Source organism: Zootermopsis nevadensis, unplaced genomic scaffold (assembly GCF_977971745.1).
Source record: "Zootermopsis nevadensis isolate Lab colony 2312 unplaced genomic scaffold, Znev_1.0 Znev_ptg000001l, whole genome shotgun sequence".
Lineage (NCBI taxonomy): Eukaryota > Metazoa > Arthropoda > Insecta > Blattodea > Termopsidae > Zootermopsis > Zootermopsis nevadensis.
In genome coordinates, this window is record NW_028259133.1 from 1,972,908 (window position 1) to 2,000,740 (window position 27,833).

General features: G+C 37.2%; 2 protein-coding genes and 1 long non-coding RNA gene across 12 annotated transcripts in view; 1 reads left to right on the forward strand and 2 right to left on the reverse strand.

Moving 5' to 3' along the window:
- Window positions 1–11,315, forward strand: part of Hml (hemolectin) — a 75,654-nt gene extending 64,339 nt beyond the window's left edge. For both annotated transcript variants that reach the window (XM_087346738.1, XM_022084384.2), the window contains 12 exons: window positions 197–322; window positions 867–1,142; window positions 2,157–2,260; window positions 2,753–2,968; window positions 3,616–3,735; window positions 4,799–4,951; window positions 5,859–6,005; window positions 7,578–7,700; window positions 8,754–8,909; window positions 9,344–9,446; window positions 10,599–10,754; window positions 10,896–11,315. In XM_087346738.1, the coding sequence (XP_087202864.1) occupies window positions 197–322; window positions 867–1,142; window positions 2,157–2,260; window positions 2,753–2,968; window positions 3,616–3,735; window positions 4,799–4,951; window positions 5,859–6,005; window positions 7,578–7,700; window positions 8,754–8,909; window positions 9,344–9,446; window positions 10,599–10,754; window positions 10,896–11,107 (1,892 nt within the window). In that variant the 3' untranslated portion in view covers window positions 11,108–11,315. The remainder of the gene's footprint in view (window positions 1–196; window positions 323–866; window positions 1,143–2,156; window positions 2,261–2,752; window positions 2,969–3,615; window positions 3,736–4,798; window positions 4,952–5,858; window positions 6,006–7,577; window positions 7,701–8,753; window positions 8,910–9,343; window positions 9,447–10,598; window positions 10,755–10,895) is intronic.
- LOC110839874 (dnaJ homolog subfamily C member 1) lies at window positions 11,288–18,849 on the reverse strand. 4 transcript variants are annotated; one of them, XM_022084471.2, is made up of 8 exons: window positions 18,709–18,849; window positions 17,970–18,125; window positions 16,327–16,428; window positions 15,951–16,169; window positions 14,267–14,376; window positions 13,819–13,959; window positions 12,143–12,707; window positions 11,288–11,511 (listed from the first exon to the last, which is right to left on the reverse strand). In XM_022084471.2, exons 2-8 carry the CDS (start codon window positions 18,105–18,107, stop codon window positions 11,392–11,394), a joined length of 1,395 nt encoding a protein of 464 aa, XP_021940163.1. In that variant the 5' UTR covers window positions 18,108–18,125; window positions 18,709–18,849; the 3' UTR covers window positions 11,288–11,391. The 4 variants fall into 4 exon arrangements, with proteins under 4 accessions (XP_021940163.1, XP_021940148.1, XP_021940138.1 ...); XM_022084456.2 differs by having other exon boundaries at window positions 18,654–18,756; XM_022084446.2 differs by lacking the exon at window positions 18,709–18,849 and adding an exon at window positions 18,579–18,699.
- Window positions 18,850–25,566: 6,717 nt separating this feature from the next.
- Window positions 25,567–27,833, reverse strand: part of LOC110839913 (uncharacterized) — a 28,616-nt gene continuing 26,349 nt past the window's right edge. For all 6 annotated transcript variants that reach the window (XR_015534695.1, XR_015534699.1, XR_015534698.1 and 3 more), the window contains exon 5: window positions 25,567–26,527. This is a non-coding gene — a long non-coding RNA (uncharacterized LOC110839913). The remainder of the gene's footprint in view (window positions 26,528–27,833) is intronic.

Genomic DNA, 27,833 nt, shown 5'->3' on the forward strand with positions numbered 1-27,833 from the left:
AAATTCTAAAATGTTTTTTTAAGTTGAAAGATTTTGACAGCCACATCCTCCCCTTGAGATATTTGTTTCATGTGTTTTATACAGCATGCTTAATAATAATCGATATTTTACTGGACCCCCCCCCCCCCCCCCCCCCCCCCCCCCCGTTCTGTTCAGTTACCATAAGATGATAATGCTATTCAATGTTGCATTGCAGTTCCACCACTGACCTCTCCCCAGCCCACTGAAGTGCTTTGCCCAGAAGTCCAGATACCATTGTGCCAAGACGATCAACAAGTGCAAACCACCATAAGTCCTCAGGGCTGCACGAAGTTTGTCTGTGGTGAGTGATGCAATTTAATATCCAAGTTCAGATAAAAATCTTCAACTTTCATCTAAATTACTGACAAACTCTGTAGTATTAAAACTCAAAGATTTGATAATGCTAACAGAAAGCATTATGTCATTAGACTTCAATCCACATAACAAAACTGTAATCTGTAAAGTACAGATTTTAATGATACAACTTACGTTATATCTTGTGATTTTACTTTTCTATTCATGATTATTCTTGCCCTTGAATGGAATGATGGGGAAATAAAGTTATTAAATTGAAAGAATATAAATTGTATAATTTTGTCAATGTTAGTCTTCTGGGTTGTGATGCCACGTGAACTTGTAAATAGATATCTTCATTTTGGAGGAGCATGCTTCCTCCATCTTCAGGTCTTTGGCCCTGAAGGCGATACAGCCCAGAATACCAGTATATGACACCTTCACTGCTGTGAGAACCTTCGAATATCATGTGCATTTGTAGTTTTCAAAACTGAGGACAGATAAACAAGTTGCTGATTGATATTCTTTAACATCATCGTATTTGTCGGTAGCTTGCAAACCTTGTGAGCCTCAGGAGGAAGGAACGGAAGATATAGCTGCTGAAGTATATCCATTAGGTTTGGAAGGTTCTGAAATAAATGATCAACCTCGCATTCCGCATAGAGGTCATGGCTGGGTTCAGGTGAACGATACAAAAGGATGCTGTCCGAAGATGAAGTGGGTGTGTCAACAAGACAATTGTCTTAAACCTAAGCCTTGTCAACAATACTACGATCTTGAGGAGCTTCCAGTACCTAAAGGAGAATGTTGTCCACAATTTAAATGTGGTAAATATTCTTGACGTTATAGTATCAATTTCTTATCCTTGAAAAGTGGCATTAATAATTTTGTTATATCATGAAACTATATTATTCTGTCACCCTGCAGATTGCAGGAGATGACAGAGCCAACAAATATAGACCAACAGAGTACTGTCCACAGACCAGGAGAAAAGCCCTGCGGGGGTAAGTCATTTCTGGTGGGGTGCAGGGGGAATGTTTACTATCAAGTGGACTAGAGGGCTGCTTTTGGTGGGAAGTTTGATATGTCAGAGGTTCACACTACTACACACAGACTGAAAACATCAAGCAGTTAAGAGTAGCGTGTAGTGAGTATACCTGTGCTGCGTTGTGTGGGTGTTGCGATAATATTCTAGATTAAATCACTGTGCCATTGTGAAGTAATCTTAAAGCTATGCCCATTAGAACACAGGAAAGCCTGTTGTCTGTTGTCAGTTCAGTGGTTGTGGAACGAATGCTTTTAGGATGGGTCGTCACTCACCACGAAATCTTGCGCATGCGCGTATATCAGATTCCTAGCAGGGATTTTCTCCTGGTCTGTGGACTGTATCAAGGCTGTTTTAACATTTGACTCAGTAGAATGTACGGTGGTGTTCATTCCACCTAGGTACAGGACTGAAAAGTGTTAAATGTGAGGTAAATTAGAACAAATTGGTTTTCAAAAGTTCTTCTGTGCTGTGAAACATTGGTACCAGATGGAAAGTCTCTACCATCTGCTTCACTTTCAGATTCTGTTCAAGGCTCTGGTATTTCATTAGCCCCAGAATTTACAGTCATATTTCTTTAATCTTATGAAGTAACAGTGGAATTTGCAAAGCCTCTTGAGTAGTTTACTTAGTATTGTAACTTGCCCTACTACATAGTAATGTACAGTCTTTGTGCTAAGTTATTAAAATGATTGTCTTGTGTGATTCATATCGGTAGGTTATTTCATTCATTATAACACATTCAGAAGTACAGTTCTTTTCCTTGTCTACTTGAAGTATAATTCTTTTGTTTCAGAGACTCCAAAGGATAAATGTGTGTATGAATATAAGTACATATCTGATGTTGTTGGTGGTGAAAGACCTCGAAAAACAGAAGAAATTTATACTTCTTCCTTGCAGGTACTTCTGTGTTATTCAACTGCATTGAGATTTACATTTAATTGATATCATATAGTGCAATATTATGACAGACTTGAAATACAGGTCTAATTACTGTGATAAATAAGCTTAAAATATGTTATTCTTTAAGTACCTGTTTTGGATATGTTAGTAAAAGAGTGTCTCTTAGGATGTGTGTAATTAATTCAGAATAGCAATCACATTTAACTGATTATGAGATCACTGTTGTCACTTTTGAGTGGTAACGCTACATAATGATGCGCAAGTTCGTAAACAGTGGTGCAGTGAAAATTTTCAGATTCTGATTGGTACATTGGACAATGTGAGTCATCCATGTAGAAATGATGTAAAATCTTCCAGTGAGATACATCAGACACTCCACTGTCTGGAATAAATATTCTTACATTTCACAGAAACATTATGAGTTTCCGTTGGTCAACAGAAATGCTTTAGATTAACCCAGAGTGTCTTATATTTCCCTTTATTACTCAGCCTGGCTCCCACTGGAGTGATGGTCCTTGTCGTACCTGTACTTGTGAGGGCAATGCAGCAGGCAGCCACCATCCTGTGTGCAAAGTTCAGACCTGTTCTGACATCTCAAATGAAAAGGAAGCAACAGAATATGAACTTGAAAAAGTTCTGGTACCCAACCAGTGCTGCCCCAGTATTGTGAGGACAGCTTGCAAAGAGGGTGATACAGTTCACAAGGTACATGCGCAAAATACTGCCACTGCACCCAGTCCTGAGTTACGGTGCTCATTCACACACAGTTTTCCATGAGACCATTATCTTACAGGCCATCGTCACAAGGCCAATTCTCACGCACGCAGTCTGCTGAAAGGCCGCTGCCTACAGTCTCATTAAGTTGATATTTGTTTATTGCAGATACAACTCAATTTTTACAAAGCTAATTGTGCTACAAATGTTACACTGTACAGAGTCATAAATTATTTTTACTTGCAATTTATTAAATATTTACCACATTGAAAAACATTTAAATGATAATTGTAAATGTTAATGAGATCTTTACTTTATGTGATGTAGTAATTCTTTGGACAGTGATCCATTTTTGGGAAGTTGAATAAAGTTTGCAGCTTTATGTGAAATTGGGGTTACATTGGAATGAAACAAAAATTAGATTTTTCTTGGTGCCTTTTAATATAGAGTATCTGTTTGTTAGTTTCAGAGGGGGGGGGGGACTTGAAGAAAAAAGGCTACTACAGCTATATTATAGTAAGGAACTATAGATAAAAATGTGATATATTTGTGTATTGTATGCATACATTTTGTACAAAGAATGCATAATAATTATGAAATGAATTTCATGAAGATTGTTGCTTCTGCTTTACTTCCAGGTGGGCTCAGAGTGGCCGTCACCAGTTGGTGATCCATGTGAAACATACACATGTGAAGCAGTTGCTGGTTCAGTACAAAAGGTGCAGAGGGTTCAGAAGTGTGACATTGACTGTGAACTGGTATTGAAATAAAATTATTTATTTATTGCTATAGGTTAAGTAGCATTTATTAGCAGATTCAATTATAAATTGGGATTTATCTGAAAGGGCCTATTTTAAAGCACCGTCTCAGTATATCCTGTACAAAAATTTAAAAAGAGGAAACCTCATTCAGGACACCTGGTCTTTGGGCTAAGATTTTAACACAGAAAAGAAATAAGATTCAAGAGTTGTACGCTACACCATGATGCACTGTGGGTTAGTGTCCATTAGAGAAGTGGTGTCCTGTTACTGAATAAGCCTTATAAGCACCACACAGACAGACAGACAGACAGACAGACAGACATACACCCATTTATGTATACTGCTGAAAATGGTTCGGCTGTAAGATCAACTGTCAGCAAAGTACCTGGGAGCAAATGTGTTAAAATAGCCATATTACAATGATATTGCACTGCAATAGAAAACATTAGGAAGACTTATCAATGTGATGCTTATTCGTATGAATCGTTTATTTTTATGTGTAATTTACAGTTTTAAAATTTGTGGAAAAAACTCAAACAATAAAAATTACAAATAAATTTAGTAAAATATGAATAAGCTATGTAAAAGAAATGTGTCTGATGTGTAGACAGCTCAAGCTGACAACACAGCAATGTTCTGAGTAGGTGCAATATATTGTCTTTAATCTGTTCTTTATATGTCGGTTTCTAGTGAGTTCACGTGGCATAAATTCTGTAACATAAACTCATTCAAGGTCACAGGATATGTGCATGATCACTACAAAGTTCAAAATCACAACACTCAATGTTCAGTAATACAGTTTGGTGTGATATGATTTGAAACGTGGATAACTAGGATACCTACAATAGTAACATTGTCTTGTACATACATACATTTGCGACCCAATGTTCATAGGAACATTTTTTCTTATTTTGGATCCTGGAACACACACACGAAGTTTGTAAACATACTTCTGACTCACTCTGAATATATAGACCCTTTATTTATTTAATGATATTTTCAGTAGCTGTAAGATTATATAGCATTGAATGAAGACATTTTTCTGTGTGTATGATTCTAGGGTTTTGAGTATGTGGAACCTCCAGCAAACAAATGCTGCGGTCATTGTCGCCAGTTTGCTTGCGTGGTCAATGGTATCTTGAAGGAGGCAAATTCCAACTGGACATCAGCTGACCTGTGTACAACCAATTTCTGCTTGCTTCATAATGGATCTGTAAGTGAACACTTTGCACACAGCGTACACACGTGGCATGTTACATTTTGTTAAAAGATAATAGTGAAAATGGTACTGTAATATGTAACATATAAAGTAGTTAAAGTTAGCTCCATATTAATAATGGAAAATTATTGATTCAGACAAAAGCAGTAGCCTATTAATGCCGCTAAATTTGACCTTTCATTTCAATAAGATTTGATTACTCTTCATAAGCATGTGATACAAGCCTTTAAAGCTTTAAATGTGTGGCATATTATAACTTCACAGCCATTTTTCAGTGTGGGAATGTGTTTAACATGAGTATGAAATACTTAAATATCTTAGAAATTATTTGAAGTAATGGAATGAAATGTTCAGGTTACCTTTAATACTACTCTAGGGTGTGATATCTTGTACAGTTTGCTTTTCCATGCCCACATCAGTCAGATTTATATACACAAGGCAACCACAGGTATGCAAAGGAAAAGTTTCTTTTTTCCTCCCCCAATAGATTTTATTTTATTTAGTGTTCTGTCTGACGACAGGTCCATATGAACAGGATCCTTCCATCCTTTTCTCGGACTGGGACCTGTTCATATACGTTCTTGGCAGATGATCCAGAAGTGGTTTGCCATTGCCTTCTTCTGTGTGTGAATGGAGTAATTGTTGGGATGCCATGGAGAAACCGGGGAAGCCCCCGGAGGAAAACTCCGTGTTGCCTAGACCACGGCCTTGCCCAACACATCACTTAAAATTCATAAATCGATATAAGCGATATATCAAAGCTTCCTTCATATATGAAAGTTTGATTGCATTTTAAGTCACTTCACACCTCTAGGGGATATGAGCAACTGTGTGTATATCAGCACTAAAACATAAATGGATGTGTTTGGCATACTTTTATTATTCCATGACTTTTATACAGCATGTGGTCCAGTCAGTGACACAGAAGTGTCCTCTTCCTCCACCTGAACTGGAAGCAGAATATGTGATAAATGAAGAACCTGTTCCACACCAGTGCTGCAAGAAGTTAGTTCCAGTTGCCTGTAGAGCTCATAACCGCACTTACAAGGTATCAACATTTCATGTTTCATTACAGCCTAGCATAGAAGTCCAGATCATATCATATATCATTCTTTTTATATTCATGTCATATTTACAGAAGATGAATTAGATTATGATTAGGATTTTCAACTGGGAGAAAGGAAAAGTCACATAAGTAAAGATACTTATAGTAAGTATATTTATGAAAAATTACTGACACATTTGCAGCGAAATTACCTGAATATTTTATAAAATTGTACTAGCATCACAGAGGGTTCTTCTGTTCAGGGTAAACAATGCCACATTTTTATGGTGGTGGGGAAACTTCATGCAGGCTACAAATTTAGGTTATGTGCTTACTGAGTGATTACTACGAAAACATATTTTCAAAATTTCTTCTCACTCTTGTACCAACGGCACAACTCCTCAAAGTCGTGAAGTGGAACAGTATTGCTTTCGACATGCGAATGATAGTGGACGGATATTTTAGTGGTATTTAAATAAAAATTAAGTTTTTGTAGTGCAATGTTTAAAATATTTTTCAGGTTTATAATTTTTAAAATTTTGAGTCAATATGCTCCTCTGTCTTGAAAGTAATCTTATTCTATTCGTAATAAAGTTTTAGTAATCCCATGAGCACCATATTTCGATTCGATATGGTAAGTTTCATGCTTTTGGTAGTTTCTGTTTGTTACGTTTGCAACCGTGTCTCATCAAAGATGGTTCTGTTGATGCGAGCATTTGCTCGAGTTGTATATTGTTCATACGCAGTGAAGTTGTATAATTAGTGGCCATTTAATCGTTCACCTATTACGGATGGCACATTTAAAAGCTCAAAAAGTGGTGTTTATTACAGTGCAATCAAAACGCGTGTTTCTTTACGTTGATGAATAATGCCAGTTGATGGTGGATTAGGGGATTTATGGACTTTGCTTACATTTCCAGTGAGCAATGTTTTTAACTACCAGTGTTTGCCGTTTCGACTAGTTGTATAGTCTACGAAGTTACAAATTATAACTATTATAAATGGGCTGCTTACTATGGAACACATCATCTGATATGATCAACGTAAACTGACAGCCACGTAAGCCCCAAATAATTATTTTAATAATATTTCAAGATCAAAAATCAGGTTTGAGCTAAGCATTCACAAGCTTTGCTTTGCTCGGGCATAAAATTACTGAGCCTGCTTACCTCTGTTGAATATATTTAGAATTTATTGAAATGATGAAATACCTTCAAATAAAGTTTTTACACACATTTAATAATACAAGCTTGATGACCAGGCTTTATTTTCTGGCAGGGATGAAAGATTTTTCTCCTTTCCTCTGGGACCCATTCAGCCTCTTATTCAGTAGGCACTGTGGGCCCTTTCGCATTGGGTCATGAAGCTGACCACTACTCACATATGTCCTCATGGCATGGTGATTAATACTTACCAGGATCTAGTTTACCTTTTATACTGTGAAGTAGCCAAATCCTCATTTTACTTGCATTTATGAATGTGATAATAACTTTGAGGTAGGCAAAACTTTAGGTGAGTCATTCATCTGTTCCTTATGCTTGAATAATTCTGTTTGTTCGTCTTTCTCTGTCTCAGGAAGGCGAGACATGGCCATCACCTGATGGAGATCCTTGCAAGAATTTGAGTTGCTTAAAAGACCAGGATGGACAGATAAGGAAGGAAGATAAAACACAAGTCTGCAATACTGAATGTGCTGTGGTAAGAATTACCTAAGTGACTGACTCTGTGGAGCAGAATCCTTTATAATTAGCCAGTCAAGACATTTGCATGAAGATGTTTATCTTCCTGGTTGTAGCGCTGTGTAGTCTCATAGATACTAATAATAATCATCTGTGGCGTAACAGCCCTCTGAGAGCCAAAGCCGGCTAGCTTGACCGCTGGCCTCACGTTCACATGCCTAAGCAGAGGTGAACGATCATCCAACCAGATATAGGATGACGTGTGGTCAGCGCGACGAACCCCCAGCCATTGCTAGTTTTCATGACCGGAGTACGCTACTCATTGTAGCTCCCCAATTTCCTCACGATGCTGGGTTGGCACCAGTCCCATACACTGGTCGAAAGCTCATGAGAAAATTTCTTCTCCCCCGAGACTCGAACCAGCGCGCATTCCGTATCACCGGTCCGTAGCAAGATGCCTCAGACCGCGTGGCGACGGCGAGGGATGTAGTCTGGTAGATATTGATTGATATTTCTAAGGAGCTTAATTGTTACATCATTAGGGTGGTGGAACTGTAAGTTCCTCTGAAATACCAATCAGTATCTATCAGTCATTTATCTGTTCCTTCTGGACAAAAATTTTCATCTTTCTCTGTCCTATCGTGGATTGAGATAAAACTGAATGATGACCTCTTTAAATTGTGTTGTGTGATCTTCCCACATCTCTTTCAGTGAACTAATATTGTAAGTTTAAAATCTTACATCCGTTTTCCATTCCTTAGGTTATTCCAAAGTATCCACCCAAGTCTGAGGGCCTGTGTAACGTTTCCTAAGGTGTTAGGTTGTTGTGGTGATGGGAGATTATATGGGAGCATCATGTGAAATTTATCTAAAATATTATTGTATGTCGATAGACATTTTAACTTCTTCTCTCTGTTGTTAACCTCTGGAATTGTCATTTTTTTAAAAATGGATATTAAAAATCATTTAAACTGTATGTTACATTAATTCACTTTGTTGAATATAAAAATGGCACAAAATTAATTTAAAATTAAAAAAATGGTCTCCCATAATTGAGTAACAATCTGTGCAGGGCTGGCAGTACGTACCACCGCATTCTGGTTCTCGTCACTGCTGCGGAAAGTGTGAGCAGGTTGCCTGTGTTGTTGGCAATGAACTTCACAGGCCTGGAACAGAATGGTTATCAGCTGACGGATGTCTGACCCACAGCTGTAGCAGTAATTTCACTGTAAGTATCTGCATGTCGTCATACTACTTGCAGGTTTTTTCCCTCTTTATTCATAGAGTGAGTAGAGAGTGATTATTTCCTTTAAAAAGTACTTGAAACCCATAAATACACTCTGTGGCCAAAATGCTTGGTTGCTGCTTATTAAAGCAGCTGGTACTTACAGTTTCACAGGACTTAAAAGGGTTAGAAAAATATAAAAAATGGGAGGAGGGAGAGAAGTTACCCCTCCCGTACTTTATCCATCTTCGTAGAGTGCCGAGTGACAATGTTTGTCCCTGCAGATCTGAAATACTTCTGATGCCTGTATAACAGTCTAACTTGAACGCAGCAGAAAATTTGTGAAATAAACCATTCAGTGGCACTGTACTGACATTAGTGATCAAACCGTCAATAAGCAACGCATTTGTGTATGGAACATTTCTTAAACATTTTAGGTGACAACCATGATGCCGGTATGTCCAGAATTAAAGTGTTCTCCTGAAAATATATATACGGATGGCTGCTGCAAACGATGCAATATGACTGGTGAAAATAGGGGTAAGTGAATCCAGAAATTCCGCTAGTGCTCTATTTTAATATACAGTGAAACATCTATCCATCGTTTTCCCGGATGCATCGTCCGTTTTGTTCGGTCCCGAATACATCCCATATAAAATAATGTTACATTTTCCCGCTTCTATCGTTCCTCGAACTATCGTTTTATGGCATCGATCGTTCAAAAATCTTAGTCCCGGCCCACAATTTTCCCGCAATGATCGTTTCTGAGAATTTAAAATGCTGGGTTTTGAGATAAATTATTACCGAAAGACGCACAATGTTTTTGGAATACGCAGTAGCGGTAACCGGTTATGTCGCCCAACCAGCACAGATTCTTTTGGAATGAGGGTTCAGCGGTGCAGGGGTGATAGTTGGAGTGAATGGCGGTGCCCATTGTCAGAAATTTTACGATTTTAATTTGGGTGCACTCATATTTCGTTCCAGTGATGCCAGATGGCATGTGCAGTGTGAATTTCTTCACAAATGCTTTTATTACAAGTACAAAGGAAAGGCTGGCGGCACTTTTCATTCTTCAGGTTCATCTCGTTTCCAGTGGTTCAGTGGTACAGCTACGTTTCGTTGAGTTCGGCAGTAATATTATTTCCATTCTTCCTGTTATTGTCCGCAAAGGGGGTTGGAGTGGTGAGGAAGAGGAAGACGACGAATGCGAGCCGAAGCTTTGCCGAGTTTTGCCGAAGCACACGCTGCATTGGCGAAAGTGAAGTCGTTCTTTTATGCGCTTAATATTAGTGAACGTGACGAGGAAAACATTTTGAACGTGGAAAGTGCTCTGTTTGGTCTAAAACGTAAAGTTTCGACAAACCAGTTGTCCATTAAAGACTTTTTTGGTAAAAAGAAGTAACTTTGAAAGAGAAACATTGTTTTTTTTTAAATTTTTAATGCTTTCCCGCATCTATCGTTTTCCCGCATTCATCATTTTTATTTCCCACCCCCGCCGAAAACGATGCATCGAGGTTTCTATTATCATCATCTGGAGTTGGTACAGTCAATCCATTTGAGGGCACAAAACCAAGGGCTCAGTCTGATCCTGGGCAAGAATGCTGTTAATGGCTTCATAACTTCTCATTTCATATGAAGTATTCTGCACAGAGAAGTAAGTAGTATTTAATGGCATTTAATTACCTCTTACAGGTCCGTTGTGTGAAGCAGAAACAATACCACCAAAGAACACAGTGGGATTAATCACTTTTGTCAAAGAACCTTATGGCAAGTGTACCAACACGCACGAAATCCGCGGCTTTACCGAGTGCAGTGGAAACTGTGACTCACGCACCGTCTACAATTCAAGTAAGTAATTTTATATTTTTGTTAGTATATTAATATACTTCACAATCAGAATGTGGTGGTAAAACAAAACCTCTGACAAGAACTACTCTGTCGGTAACCAGCATTCAAAGAACAACAGTAACAGTTATGCTCTGTTTGCAGAGACTGGCTTACATGACAGCAGGTGCGACTGTTGCAAACCCACGAAACTGCGCCACATGAATGTGACACTTATCTGCGATGATGAGACGCGCCACAATTTGCCAGTCTCAGTGCCAACTGAATGTTCCTGCACATTATGTACTGGATCCGATCATACACACGGCAGCAGTCCAGGAAAGAATCCATTAATCATGAAGGGAGCCGAAGCATAAAAATTGTTTCCTGAAGTACAATATAGCATCAAACGCTTCTTGAATGTGTTTCCTTAATCTGTTAAAAGATGTATATTTTTTAACATATGAGATCATTTGTTGTGTTAGCTTACACTGTTTTAGGGTAACTGGAAAACATTGTTCTGAAAGATTTAGTTGTAACAGTAATTAAATACAATGAATGGTTGTCAATTTTATTTCAAAAACATACAGCATAATAATTTCTATATTATACATTGTCATAGTAATCACTGAATAATTTAATGCACAATACTTTGTTCTCTTTAAGTATCGCAGTGTTTTTCGTCGTCGCCATGAGATTGCTGTTGTGATGTCACTTCCCCATTCACCTTTCTCTTCTTAACCATCTCTACTAGTTGTTTATAACGTAGCATGCACTCCTCCTGCCGAGGGATAAAACAGAACTGGTCATCCAGACGGAATCTAATACTAAAGCCTTTCATTGAACATGGGTCCTTAGCCACATCATCACAGTGTTTGCCCCTATGATCTGTTTTATATAATCCTCCTCCCATCTCTTTCTCGGTCTTACAAATTAGGTTTCCCATCCAAACTTCTGTGTGCAGTTCATGTTTGACTCTCTCCATTCAAGATATAATTGAGTATGTTCACAATGTCATAATTTGCATTCTGAAGATATTTTGTTCAGTTCCTGGCTATTCTGACTTGTATTTTGTGGTATTTAGGCATTATTCATAATCTAGCATGAGCAAAGATCTTATGGACCCATCCATGTCTTTCTGTACATTTTTTCTTGGAACTAGGAAACCCACATGACCCAAGTCAGTTGCAACAAACTTATGCAACAGTAGGAACTAAGGACATTTTTGGGACATATTTTTACAAGTCATGTTTGGCTCACAACAGTGACTTTTGATCACATTGCATCAGAGACCTTGGATATCATTGTTGACTTTGTTATGCCTTTAAAAGTTTAAATATCCGTACGAAAAATAGTTTTTTTTCATCCTGCAGAGTTATAGAACTGTTCAGTTTTATGGAACGTATACTTACCTTACTTTTCCCAGGAACACATTTTGCAATTTTGTCCCATCGGTCAGAACTTCCTCCTTTCGGATACTTTGTAAGGGCTGCTTCAAGAGCCTTCTGTTGTACTTGACCCCATTCAGCCTCAGGAGACAGAACAGTAGCTCTTGTCTTTACTTTCTCTGATTTTGAAGCTTCCTGTTCTGCAGGTGTTACACTGCCTCCTGATGTGGCGATCCTGTAGCCATCTTCCTTTACTTTCTTGGCCATATGAGTCACCTCGGCCACAGAACGACCCATGAAATTTGCAACCTTTTCCCATCGGGATGCTGTGCCCGGAGGAAACTTTTTGACGAGACGCACTAATTCAGCTAGATCGTCATCTGTCCACAGCCCCCCTGACAATTGTGTTGAGGTTTTATTCTCATTATCATCAGACTGAAAAGGAGACTCTCCTGGGTCCAACAGACAGCCTTCAGTCCTCCCAGGTGGACCTGGATTTCCTACTCCCAACTCTGGAACTTGGAATGCCCTGCCTTTTCGATGACGAGGTCCACGCACCTCCAATTCAGCTTCCTCTTCTTCCTCTGACCTAAGCTCAACAAGTAATAACAGATATATTATGAAAGGGCTTGTTGCCATAAGCAAATATATTACCTGGTGGAACATTTATTGCCAAATTACTCCTGTAAATTTGAACATGTTTAAAGATCTACCATCTTGCAACATTTAAAAATCCTATGTAGACTGACGCCGTGTTTGTTCCAGCTTGGTACACCTGCTTTAAAAGGCAGTACAGATGGCATGATGTTCATGTTTCATGAACATTTCTCTGCTGATGCTGAAGTTGTCAGCAAGATGCTCACAGACATGCAGTAAGCATAATTTCTTGTGAGTTTCGATTCTTTTTAAAATGCAATCCATTACATCATCCCTTTCAAACATAATAGAATCAACATTAAATTCTGAAAGTATTTTAAGATGCTTGATGCTAGAAAAGCTAGCAGGACTTTATAGTGTTTACTAGTGAAGATTCTAAACTACCAGACATAACCTCAAAATTTCACTTTGTATTTGTTTTTGTATCTTGTAACATATATTCTTTCATACTAATTTGGAGGTGTCATATTTTTTGGACTACAAGATTCACTAGAATATCACACATGCAGATTTTGGAATGAATATTTTACAAAGGAGCTGGGCTAGCTCATATGTGGGAATGAAATGTCACGGATGAGTGGTTGGCACTCCTGCTTCATGTACAGTAGATCCCAGATCCTGGAGATTGTCTATCGAACTAAAGCTTTTATGGATTTACTTGTCCCTCCAGGCAAATGCCAGTATTAATACCTTAAATTAGGCCATGACTACTTTCTTCCATAACCTTCCCAATTTACTGACAGTGTTACATGTGGGAAAATGAGAAGTGTGTGCAAAATTTTGTTTGGAATGCCTGTAGGGAAGACCTAGGCACAGATGGGATGATAATATTAAAATGTATGTTTTGGAAATAGGGTTTGAGGGTGTGGATTGGATCATTTAATTTAAGATAGAGACCAATGTCAGGCTCAATGAACCCTCTGGTTTTGTGAAAGGTGGAAAATTTGTTGACTAGCTGAGCATACTATCGCCTTCTCAAGAAGGACTTCCACATGGCATCCGTATACAAATTGATAATAGGATATTTTTAAAATTAAACATACCACTGATCCTCCTGCTCCTGTTGTTTCCTCTGCTTCCTTTCCATCCAGTATTCCCTGATCAGCGTAACACTTCTTGGACAAAAAACCACCACAAACCAGAATAACCAGCAAGGCAGCTGAAAGGGCAGTGTATTTCGTACACTAGAAAAAACAATCCCAAACAACTACAGTGAACCCATATCCTTTGAATATCAAAGATATATATAATCAACAAAATCAAAGAAGTGTGCTGTTTGTTCAGAGGTACCAACACTACACTGGAAAAACAACATGCAAATGTAAGTGAAATGTAACTTTAAATATCAAATTTCATTCAAGTCGGCATTTTGCAAGGTGTATGACAGATATACGGACATGGCAAAATTAAGAGGTGCATTTTTGCAAGTCTGTTACAGAGTGCCTAAAATGAATGGCTTCTGATGTCTCCTCAGATCTGAACAATACATACCTCGGTGTTGGAATATCTAGAACTATTGTTTCTGGAAGTGCGGGCCCATCATATTTTCCCTTTTTTTGTTTTTTGTGCAGTTTCTTTAATCTCATGTTTAGGAACTGTTCCTGCGGATATTATATGAAGAGATTAAAGTGGGTACAATAAGAAAAATACTCCAATTAAGTAAAGGAAAATTGCATCACAATATGACTCTGCATTTAAATATTTATATCATCTGGCTCAAGTTTGGACTTTTAGTTTTTACCATCAGTGGATTATTGATCCAACTGTAACAGTCCATAATATAGAATTAAAGATAGAAGACTGATTGTGTCGCTTCAATGTAGCCTTCTGAATTCATACATATGAACAGTTGAATAAATGTCATTAAATCAACCTACATTCAATTATTCTTGTGTAAGAGATCACATAGATACCAACATGTTGGCTGTCTAATATTGCTGAACAAATTTTATTGTTTTTAATCAGTTATTCTCACATTGTTAATTAATGAGTTTCAAAAGACTCTGTTCAAAGTACATATAATTGGATAATACTTCTGGGTTTGACCTCATAAATTCAGTTGTATCATTTCAAGAGATAACTGTATAATTAAAATGTATGGCAGATCCAAGACTGTGACATGACAATGCCTGATCACATAAAATACCTTAAAGGAACAAATGCTGAGCTTTCACTTGAATGAACAAAATTCTGACAATTACAATCTGCTGTTAAGCATTAACAAAAAATTTAGCATGAAAGTGAAATCCTGACCTACTTCTCCCAATTCAAATCCACAGAAACTAACAAAAGTATAGTTAACTTTCATCCACTTTCTATTTCCGCTATGTTTTGTTGAACAAATCCATTTTGACATGCTGATTATAACAATATGAAACAAAAGGTTGACATATTGCAGGAAATGTTTTATTATCTTTAAGTTTAATATAATTAATTGAATTGAATGTAATTAATACTCATATTACAGTTTACCATAGATACCTCAAATCGTTAGCATTTGTATAACACCTTCATCTGGCATGTACAAAACAACCATTTATAATGTATTGAACACATTTCAACAATCTATTAATTATAGAGCACATCTATCCATTTTACTGACAATGTATTCTGTCCTGATTTACATTCAGAAGAACCTAAGAGTCCCAAGGTTTACCTCAGGATTTAGTAAAGGAATGGTCTATTTGTACAAACCTTTATTACTTCCTGCATCACCTACTAATCTGGTCATTCATCACTTTATAACCGCAGCAGTTGATACACATCATCAAATAAACAATAACTGAACATATGAGCAAGTTTTGAACCCTAGGTCATGCTTTAACTTGAATATGTCACACATTTTTCCTCTTAAATATTCATAATCATATGGAAAAATTATGAACTGAACCGTCTTCCAGGAAGTTATACAGCTTTATGTATGTACTTATTTCCAATAATCAGTTTTAGAGATTACTGTCTTCTAGGAGTGAGCTGATGATTTGATGAACTGGTGGGAAATGGAAGGTTTGGTATACCCAATTTATAGTTTCCTGATAAATGTTTAACGTTGGAAATAATGCAAGCGACTGGGAGATAAATATTTCATGCTGATCTTTTACCTGGATCTAAATGTAGTGAAATACTATATAAACAACTCAGAAAACTTTAAAATATCATTTTTCTGTAAACTTACAGCTGTATACTTCTTCTCAAGATAGGCAGCCCACGAGACAATATACTGTCCCACTGTGACCAACACAAACAAAATAACAGACATTTCTGATAGCCCCATCTTGCGGACACGTCGATAATAATAAACGGCTTGTCGCCAGTCTGGGAGCCCATTTTTGAGCACATCATTGTAACGCATACGCCTGTTTGCATCCCTTAATACATCATACACTGCCACCAACTACAAAAACAACCACAATATACATAAAACACATAATCACAAAGGCGATACATAAATACTGAATGCTGCTATGTTAATTAGTGAACAGCATGAATTTTATTTATTAATTTTATTGTGTGATACAAGATAGTCCTGGAAACATAAGAAACTATATTACCTGTCTGAATTTAACTTCAGCATCTGAAGCATCATTTTTGTCAGGATGCAACACAAGGGATAAGCGACGATATGCCCTTCTAATTTCAGACGCATCAGCATTCTGAAAACAGAATTGTTTCACTGACTAAAGGTGCTATAATAATGGAATAGACGGTGTAGTATATAAGGTTATGTTGGCTGCATTGTATGACATGGAGAGTTTAGTGATGTTACATTAATAGCTGTGAAAAGGAACTTGAGTAAAAGTTAAGATAATAATTAAAATTATTAAATAATAAACCCACTGCCTCCAGCACACCACAATGGAATAAGGAAAGCCATGCTGGTTACAAAGATGGTTCATGCCAAGCAATGAGAAAATAGAACTCAACAAGGTAAGAAGAGTTATAATAATTACAAACATGTGCTTTCACTGTGGTAATGATAGTCATAAAAACTTCATAGAAACTGCAGAGCATGGGATGCAGGGAGTGATAAGTGCAGACTGTGCAATAATAAATATGAAAGAGTGTAGTTGAGTCCAAAGTGTAAAAAGAGAGTGCATCAACTAGAAGAATGCAAAAGCGACCGAGAGGAAAATGAAAATGAGGAGCAACAAAGAATATATTTTTTCTGCAGCAGAAATATGTTGTTTCATAGGTGATTCAGTGTGCAAGCAAATCTCTGACAGAAATGCAACACAGATATTCACATATGAAGAAAGAGGCTCTCGCATTATTAATATGGATATACGATGTTTGCTACTTATTTAACTGGCATTGAGTTTTATTTGGTTACCGACCATAAAGCTCTATAAATAGTATTTGGCCCCCCACCGTAAACCTCGTACACGTACACAGCGGTGGGTTCTACAACTGTCCTTCAAGTGCAAAGTTGTGTAAAATCCAGTCTAACCTAGCTGATTCCCTGCCCCAATTACTAGCCACAAGTAAGATGCCAACAACAGACTGAGTCGGAGGTATGACTTCTTGAAAAAGCTTCTGTTCCAGCAAGAATGACTCTATGTGAAATCCAATGGGCAAATCCACAGGATGATAATGAGTCTTCAACTTAAGTTTGGCTACAGATAAATAGACTAAAGAGCAACAAATATACAAGATTATTAAACCAGAGCTTTGTATTGTTGATGACATCATTCTCTGAGGTCTGTGTTATTAACACCATTAAAGAAGCATGCATTAGAATCAGCACTAGGATTCACTCAAAGGTTCTGTTGCAACAGACGTACAGATGCAGAGGTATTGGTTAAAAATTGTTATGCCAGCAAGCTAGAAGCCATCCTGGAACCTACTGAATCCATAAAAATCTGTGTTCCCTGCGTGGCAGTGGGAGTAAATTGCTACTGATTTCTTGGACCCACCACCATCTCAGAAGATCATCTTGGCAGTTGTAGACTAGTACAGTTATTACTTCATTCTCTGTCCATGCAGTGAATTTAAAAAAGGGGGAAGAGCACTATAGTGGATAAAGTCTAACGTTTTGATGGCTGTACTATCTGGTATGGAGATACTGTGATGTTTTCTACTGTTAAAAGGAAGAAATAAAACAAAAATGGTGCCTAAATGATCAATGCTTTGTAAAAGTATTAAAAAATAAACAGTCGTTCCACCATTCTCTGATGGGAAAAGTAAAACCATTTACCTCAGGTACACCCAGAAGGGTGTAAAAGTTTGTGTTAACTTCCTCGACCAAATCGAATATCTCCAGTTCTTCGTTGTCCCAGCAATGAATGGCATCCAATACAAACATTAAAAGAAGCCATGGTATCCAGAGCTTCATATGGACAAGTTTACTACCCTGCAAGTGGGGGGATGGCAAAGAATGTTTAGAAATGTCCAAGAAATGGAACAACTGAATACGGTAATAAGTGAACTTATGACGTTGTTGATCCGAATCATACCAGGTGTCTACAGTAACAATTGCACATAAAGCAGCACTGTATGTTATGGCAAGCAGAAAACTCTAACCTAACGTATATTCAAGTTTCTCCACAATCGAACTGAATGTGCTCAATGTTCATGATTAAATGACTGATCACTGTCATACATACCTGGAATTACTTTGAAACATGCCGCCTTATGTGCAATTGTTACTATAGACCCCTAGCGGGATTATAAGCAACAACGTTACAAGTACACTTGTCATCTTATTCTGTTGGCTAAAGAAGCTTATGACTACATCTTGACCACGCAAAGTATATATTTCAGTCAACATCACAGTTTTCACGCGTTAAACAGTATTAAAAATTACAGAAATGTGAGGTACTATTAAAAAGCTCCCTTTTTCTGTATGTGCGCTACAACGTTACCACAACATGATACAGACCCTACTGAACTACGTACACAACGTGGAATCGAAATTTAATACATGTTTTGTGTACCAGTCGACAGATGGCTGAATCGGTGTTTTGACCGTGACAGGTGGTGCCAACAAAGTTTTATGTATACCTTAGCTGTAGTCACAGCTAAATATTTCACCGACTTTGCAAGGAGAAAAGTTTATGTAAGCTATTTTATTTTAATTTCACGGTCCCTACGTCAATAGTATAGAACTTCCGCTTACTTCAATGCTAAAATCGGAAGCACAAGTAGCGAGATATCCCGGCGGATATGAAAACTACGCCCATATTATTTACAACTAATTTAATTCCTTACAGTTCATCTGAGCGCAGTTTATATGTAACCATGATGGTGGAAGAAAGTAAGGTATCGCCAAATTTAGAACGAAAACTAAACTGAACTGCGTAAACATTGTTTTCGACCACATTGGTCAATTTTTAAGAGTTTATAGCATAACGTCCACACCAAATTTTGTGAAAATTCATCTAGTCAATTCTTTTTTGCATTAAATGCAGGCGTGCAATGCAGGGAGGGTGCGTAAGCGTGTACGCATAGATCATTGGTAATGGTGTCATGTCCGATCTCACGAATTTCAGCACAAGAAATTAACAGTGTAGCCATCTTCGACAGCAAACACCACAGATACTACCACAGCCTACGAATGGCAGTATTAAACGGTTCCCGGGAGTTTCAAGGAACAAAATTACTGATGTATGTTTAATGTAATGTATATATGTGTGTGTGTGGAGTGTGATACAAATTCGATGTGGAGGTAATTTATGAAGATGTTGTGATGTCCTCATAGGAAGAATTGGCAAGATACAAACTGAAAGATGGAGCAAAGGTAAATATAAAGCTAATTTACATATTTTTAAATAGTATACATATTCTGTCTTACCATAGTGTTGTGAAGTTATTTATTATTTATTTGCTCTATAAAAGAAACTGTTGTTATTTTAATGTTGTGAATGAAGTATATGCTACATTTGTAAATCAGGTGGACATTATTAAGATGTACATATCCCTGGCCAAGCTTTCTTCCACCTTTGCTCATTCCTAAATTATGTGAGAATCAGTGAAGAAATTGGGACTTCTGTGCTGTATGCAGTAGCTAAAACAAATGGTTTTACAGATACCAATATCAATACAATATCCATATAATGATATGATATGTTCATGATTACTTTTTTATTTAATATTGTAATAAAGAAATTACTTTGTGTATTGCATTTTGACAGTTGCTATTGAAATGTTATTAATATATGTAAGCAGGTGGTGAGACATTGCGTTTATAGATTTATCACCCAGTACTTTTTTGTAAATAAATACATTCTGCAAGGGTAGAAAACATTTGATATGGGGAGCCTGTATATAAAAATGGAGATAAAATTAAGCAATTTACAAGGAATCTCACATTTGTCAATTTAATATAGAATATTACCTGGTATGGTTAATGCCATGCATGAAGGTATTGATGCTCATTTCTGTAACTCTCTTAATTATACGTAAACATGTGAGCAAATTGTCTTTATTTGACAAATATTTTAGAGAATAAATGGGGGACAATGGTACATTACCCGTGTAAACTTGTATATTTAAAAAGGCCTATGATTAAAGTGAAAGGAAGTATTTTATAACAACTTAACACAATCTGAATTACGTGAAATGTATTCTGGGTTTTAAAATGATGAGCTCAATGAAGCTGATAATAAATAGTCTCTCAGGTTATCAAGAATTTACCTACTTTTTATGAAAACCAAATTCCCCCCCCCCCCCCCCCCCCCCCCCCCCAACTGTGATTGGCAGTTCTAACAACAGTAAAGATGTTGATGGTAGTATTCTAGGTTTCAAAGCCTTGTAGTATTCTCCAAGACTACATTATTCCACAACCCAGAAGACCACAATTGATATTCATTTCTATGGTCACAAAAACCCACCACATAGACATCCATCTTATAAATATTTGTCTGATGCATTTTAAAATCAGAATGGACTGACGTGCCTTATCCCTGTTTCTCTTTTTATTTTTTTATAAGAAGGTTGACTTGCAATAAGCCAGGAACATATTTAAGGATGGCCATGGAAGACATCTAAAACTCGTGGTTTACCATCTGTAAGAGGACTGCTAACCGTAGCATAATTCTTATATTCATTGCATCATGTGTGTATCATAATAACTAACTGTAGCACTGTCTAGTAATTTTACTTCTTGTGGTTACACAGAAACAGACATTTGCATATAATTATTATTTTCTATGTGCATTCTGTATTTGCGAGAAGGCATACATAAATAAAATATGTTGTTCCTCATTTTCCCCTCAGCAGTGTACAGTAGTTAACATTTTATGCCTAATGACGTAATAAAAGTAAAGCTGTCCCACTATACGCCATGTAGGTGCTTGGGGGAGAGGAAGTCTAGCTCCTACTCATTCCTAACCTCGGCACTAGGTGAGGGTGAGCGGTTAGCATCATGCCCCAGCCATGCTTTACCTCTGGGAAAGGACCCCGGTAGCCATTGTTTCGGAGGCTGTGTGGGCCCCTGGATGCAGAGTCTAGAGGAAAAATACTTTGCCCCCATTGGGGATCAAACCCTGGTTGGCCAGTCTGTAGCCCGTCACTATACTGACTGAGCTACCCTACCTAATGATTTAGTCATTGTTTTATTCATCAGTGATGAGCATTTGGTCATGCTGTTTTCCCAAGCACAACATTTTGCTTTGTTATGATGTCTACAGCATTTTCCAATATATTTATATCACACTTTCAGGTTACAGTTTGATTTTGAAGTTTCCAACAGTAGGGTGACCAGATATGTCCTCATATATGTGGGATCTATCCATGTTTTGATTTCTTGGCCCGCCATTCTAATTTGTTTGTAAAAATTAGCGTAATGTGCTTATTTGTGTTGGAAGTTTTTACAGTTATTGCCTTTATTTGATATTGTTAATAATACATAAGTGTTATACTTTGTGTGTTATTATAGCTTAATAACTTCCATCAATATTAAGAATTTTCCATTGCCTTTGCATCACATAAAGAGAAATAATTGAAATATTTATTTTATTAGATGTTTTCTGAGTTATAGCATAAGTAAAGAACACCTTATAGCCCTGCCATATCTGTCTGTCTAGTCTTTCAGTTTAGATTGTGCTGCCATCTATCAGTAGAAGTATCAGTAATGTTAGATCTGACAGGCATCCACTTCTGCATTCTCTAGCTAATTGAATTATTCATTCTGTCCCCTTTGTCATTATAGCTCAAGTGCTGAGTGTAGTGTTCAGTTGTGGCAGATTTTTGAGCATCCTTGCATTCATCATAGAAGTTGCCTTCTGTTGATGGTTTATAAACATTCATCAGTATGGACAATCTCACTTATCTTTCCAGATCATTGCTGTCAAGACATCTCTGACCCTATCATGTCAAAGTCTCCAAGCCAGTGGTCCTCAACCTTTTTGTGCCTACGGTCACATTTGAGAGTTTTTGAGATCGTGGCGGGCACCAACCAATTAACAAAGCCAAATTTTCTTTTCTCTGGACAAATAAGATATGGACACCAAATAATACGCAAAACAACACAACGTTTAATGATACAAGAAACCATGCAATCAAAAGTACGTAGTCTTATAAGTACAATTATTATTACTCAAGTCGGAAGTTAGTGTGATGTTTGGCGCTGCATTTCATCGGCCAGTTTTTCAAATTTGAGAGTGTAGGATGATGTTGCTGCTCGTAAACAATCGTCAAGATGGGCGTCAGTAAGTCGAGATCTGTGCTTTGATTTTATAATGTTCATGGTTGAACGGCCTTCATTATTCAGTATAACCTCTTTCCGTAACAACGCGGGCACCCAAAAAAAGCCTTGGCGGGCACCACGTTGGGGACCACTGCTCCAGGCATTCCTGTAAGATTCTGTCTGACAGTTCCACAACACCTGATAGCTGTTGTGTTCATGTCATTAAATGAACAAGAGAAGAGAAAAATTATCCATGTAAAGTAGATGGCCAGTCCCTTCTACTGTCCTCACTGTTGCATGTGTCACTGTCATCATCCGTGTTGAATTTTTCCTGTCCTTTACCAAGTATATGCTCTTAAATGTAGTCAGTCATGTTGCAAATTTTGTAAATTTCTATGCCAAAGCATATATATCTCTTGGGAAAGTATTGATTGAATATATCTCTCTCCTTGAACAGCAGTGACTACATCTATAGCTAAATGTTCAAATGGATTGTAAAATATAGCATAGCTGTCGCTGAGTATATCAAAGTGACATAATATTTTCCAAAGTTTATCATCGTCTGTCTTGCCTGGTTGATTCATGTTATTGCAAAATGAGAATCTCAGTATATGAAGAAATCAGTAATATTTTATCATGTCGCTATAAAATGGCATATAGAACTCTTCAAGAGTGCATCAGTAATGTTTCAGTGTGACCTGCTCATCATGTCCCATTCATACAAAAATAGTTTGAAATACATCTCTTGTACAATCTGGATTGCTGGATGTTTGGACCTTGTCAACTGTCTAATGTTATAAAATACACAATGTTTCGAGGACTGGATCTGTCCTTTTCTACACCTGAAGATAAGCAACTAAACTAGTTTGATAAAATTAGGTATTCAGGGGTACACACTAAAATTATCATAGTTATTCAAATTTAATTTTGGTTTGTGTTGTTTAAACCCTTATTTTAAGATTCTTTACAAAAGTTTTCTCAAGAATGTTACACAAAAAACTGATACATTAAAATTTAATGTTTATTTTAAACATCATTAAATGTGGAAAATAGTTAATGAACTACAAGGCAAGTTTTCTGATTCAGTGTAGTATATCTGTTGCGCAGTGAGCTTTGTATTAACTAACTAACTAGATGGCTTACCGAACCCGAAGGTTCATCACCGAATTAACCAAAGCCCTCCACCGGACCCTGTCCTGGGCCAACGAAATCCAGTCTCCTTCAACTCCTATCTCCCATAGATCCCGCCTGAGATTATCCTCCCATCTACGTCTAGGTCTCCCCAGAGGTCTCTTCCCCTCAGGCTTCCCAAATAGTGGACCCAACCAACCAGATGGCTTACGGAACCCGAAGGTTCATCACCGAATTAACCAAAGCCCTCCACCGGACCCTGCGCTGGGCCAACAAAATCCAGTCTCCTTCAACTCCTATCTCCCATAGATCCCGCCTGAGATTATCCTCCCATCTACGTCTAGGTCTCCCCAGCGGTCTCTTCCCCTCAGGCTTCCCAACCAAATACCCGGTGCACACCTCTTGTCCCATCCATGCGCGCTACATGCCCCGCCCATCTCATTCTTCTCGACTTAATCACCCTGACAATACTGGGGGAGGAGTACAGATTTTTAAGCTCATCATTATGCAGTTTTCTCCATGCCCCATCATCTTCTCTCTTAGGCTCAAATATCCTCCTCAAACACCTGCAATCTGTGTTCCTCCATCTGAGTGAGAGACCATGTTTCGCACCCATACAAAACAACAGGCAAGATTATTATTTTGTATACTTTAATTTTCAGGTTTTTAGAAATCAGACGGGAAGACAAAATATTTTGAACTGAGAAGTAGCAAGCATTTCCGGAATTTAATCTCCTCCTAACTTCCTCATGAGTTTCATTTTGATTTGTTATTGTTGTTCCCTAGCTTTGTATCAGTAAATCAATTAATTTGTAAAAATTTGAGCTCTCTGATTGGAGTACACCTTTCCAGTCTTATTATTAATATACTGTTATAGCATTTGATGCCTAAGCATTCAGATGATTCTAATAGGAGATATGAACATTTGAACTTTGTATTAATCTTCATCTAAATGTGCATATAATGGTTCAATTAGAGCATCACACTGTATTGTATTTTTTAGTGTTAAGTTTTCTTGGTTTCCTTTCTTAACCATAAAAGTAGACTTATGATATCACCATGCTCTGTCTGTATTTTCCTCTCCCCTTTCAAATTTTGAACCAGTCGACTTAATTCATGACGTTTTGTATGAATTTTATTATGCCCATGGAGGCTACTGGTCTTCACACTTTTCAGTTTCCTACAACTGTTAATAACAATATGGCAGACACAAACTTGTGATGTGGGACTGACTCTAATATAAACATATGGTTCTGAAAATATGTGGATCTCAGAAAAATATGCATCTTTTTTTTGAGGTGATTTTCTTATGTATGAAATTTGTATTCAGATTTTGATATGGCCATGAAACCTAATAAACCATTGGAGTTTGGTATTTGGAATCTGGTATGGAGACAGATCATAAAGTTACCTGTAAATTCTATAAAATATTATGTATATATTAAATCTTGTCCGTCTAATCACAATAATTCTTATTAAATATTACAATAATTAACATTTTAACATTTAAAATATCTAAAATATTAAATGATGTTCTTTACCGAAATATTCGATTTACATTAGACCATCATTTTTCATGTTTCAGTTCCTAAAAGAACCATCCTCAGGTGTATATAATTATATAAAGCTTCAAAACGATAAATAATTCAAATACAATTTTCATACATTATGCTAGCGTACATTTTTATCAGATTTTTACCAGATATCAAATGATGTTCTTTTTCAGATTCTTATTCCATTTTTAATAACACACTCGATGTTGTTCTGTATATATACATCATGCTCAATGTGACTTTAGTTTGGGTGAACGTTTTGTTGTTTTTGTATCAGTCTGTAATGTAAATAACATAAAGGTTAAATGAATATTAGTAAAATAGAAAACAAAGTAATATATATTGAAGATAAGACGGACAAGATTTAATATATACTTATTATATCACAATATGACGCAACTTTACCATCTTATAAAATATTATTTTTAGTTAATGGTGTGAAACTTTGAGGGATGTCTGTACTTAATAAATATACATCATCATCATGAAGTAACATATTAACAATTTCATTCTGTAAAAAACATTCTGGCTCTACAAGGATTTTACTTCTCGACCATCTGCACGTGAATCCCGTCAAAATATAGTGGAATTTATTGGCTTATAAGTTTGTATGACATAGACGTAGCATTAACAACACAAGATTTGCAGGGCTAGAAGTCTCTGTAACTCCTTATTTATATCTCATTTAATGGAATTAACAGATTTGGGACGGTGGTCTCTAGTCCTTTCATTCATTCAGATGTATTTTGGCAGGTGCGTGATTAATATGTACTTCATTGCTCATGCACCAGAACAACATACAAAGATAGTTTTTTTTCCCTCTGCCTAAATTACTGTACAACATGATCATAGAAATATGATATAGTGGTTTAAATATGCACAAACTAAATGTCCAGACTCCTGACTGTGCTTAGACAAATGCGCACTCTTTCGGTCTATTTCTTATCACCTTCACTCAGTAATGTGAATGTTTCATGCCCCAGATTTTGTTGAATTACAGAAGTTTATTGCATTTTACCCAACGTTTTCATTTACTGTAACTCCAAGAACTGAATGTCCACTTCACATGCACAATGTTTTCTTCAGAAATCTGTTCAACTGAGAACTTCCTAGTTATGGCAAATGAAGATTTATGGCAATCTTTGCAAAATACCATATCCTGAGGCATAACTATTAATGAATCCTGTTTTAATCTGATTGAATGTGTACTTTGAAATTTTAATTATTCATCAGTGTAGTCAACTGTCATAGAAACAGTATTTCGGTAAACAGAATGTGGGGTACGGAAGTCTTCCTTCACAGCAGAGTGTAGCTACTTCTCTTTCTGTTCTTGGATGATGGCCCCATGTTGTGGTGGCTGGTTTACCTTTATTTAAGAGAACCCGGCTGTTTCCATCTTCATGGTGAAGTTCGACATGTTACTTTATCCACACAGTCAGAATACTGTTGAACAACATACATGATTAATTTAATGATTTCAATCCCTAGAGCTGACATGCATGGGGAATCATAGGATAACAGTGTTGTGTTGACTGAAAACTAAACAGTACTTTAAAAGCTGTTGCAGAGAGCAGGTAGGAATCACCAAAATTACTATTTTATCATATTTCTTAACCTGTAACTACCCAGAGACCACTGACATTTTTCAAGTTTTCCTTTCAACATTGTTGATCTTTTCATGATCTCCCATTCCTGGAAGATGCGTTGTCTACCCACACACAATAGCAATGTGTCTGACATCTGCTTGAGAGGTACCTACCTGATTATTAAAATCGTGGTCAGAATATCAGCTGTTCTTATTGAATTTTCTCAAATCTTCCAGTAAAATGAAGTAGGCCATGATTAACCTACCAGTGCAGCTTCTGATGCATATATTCCTCACTGGACCACCTTGTAACCACAGAGGAACAAGCAAGACGAGCCTTCTTATCTATGTAGCCTAACAACTTGGCAATATGGGATTCTGATACCCTTGGTTACTTTAAGTTAAAGTGCCAACTGCCAATCTTTTTACATCTGATAGATGATTTTGAGTCTGACTTGTTATGATCCTATTGTCTCTACATATTTAAGAGATTGGCATCCTCAGGGTAGGTCAGTCCTCAATGTTATCCTCTTTGCCATTGCTATCAGTGAAATACTGATATACGGGTAAATTTCTCACGTATGTTGATGACTTTGCTGTCTACTACAATTCCCAATCTCTTACAGACATCGAATCACAACTCCAGCTAACTATCAAACAGTTGTTACTGTGGAGTCACGAGAATGGTTTTAAAATTTTGGCTGCGAAGGCCACACCATTTGTTTCTGCTAACTCAGGGGCGTATTCTTTCATCCCAGCCTTTTTATAGAAAACAGTCACCTAAAGTGGGAACTACGTGTATGACAACTGCAGAAAAAGTGTCAGCGATCACTCAGTATTTTGACCAAGGATATTTTTTCTACACTTCTACAATACATCTCTTTCCAGGGGTCTAAAGAATGAGTAGAATGGAAAGTCTATATGCAGAATCATGGGAACCTCTACTTGCTACTCACCAAAAATTCTACATAGTTATGCTCAATTCTAAGGCAAGCCATCCTACAGGCATTAGGTACAAGGAGATCTTGTATGCACTCAATATTTTCACACTCCTCCATTTCAAAATCCCCACTTTGCCACTTGGGGTCATAGTCCCTATTGAGACACCCACTGTTGCGACCTTCCCAAGGCATATACACCTCCATGTACCTTCCTTAGGCTCTG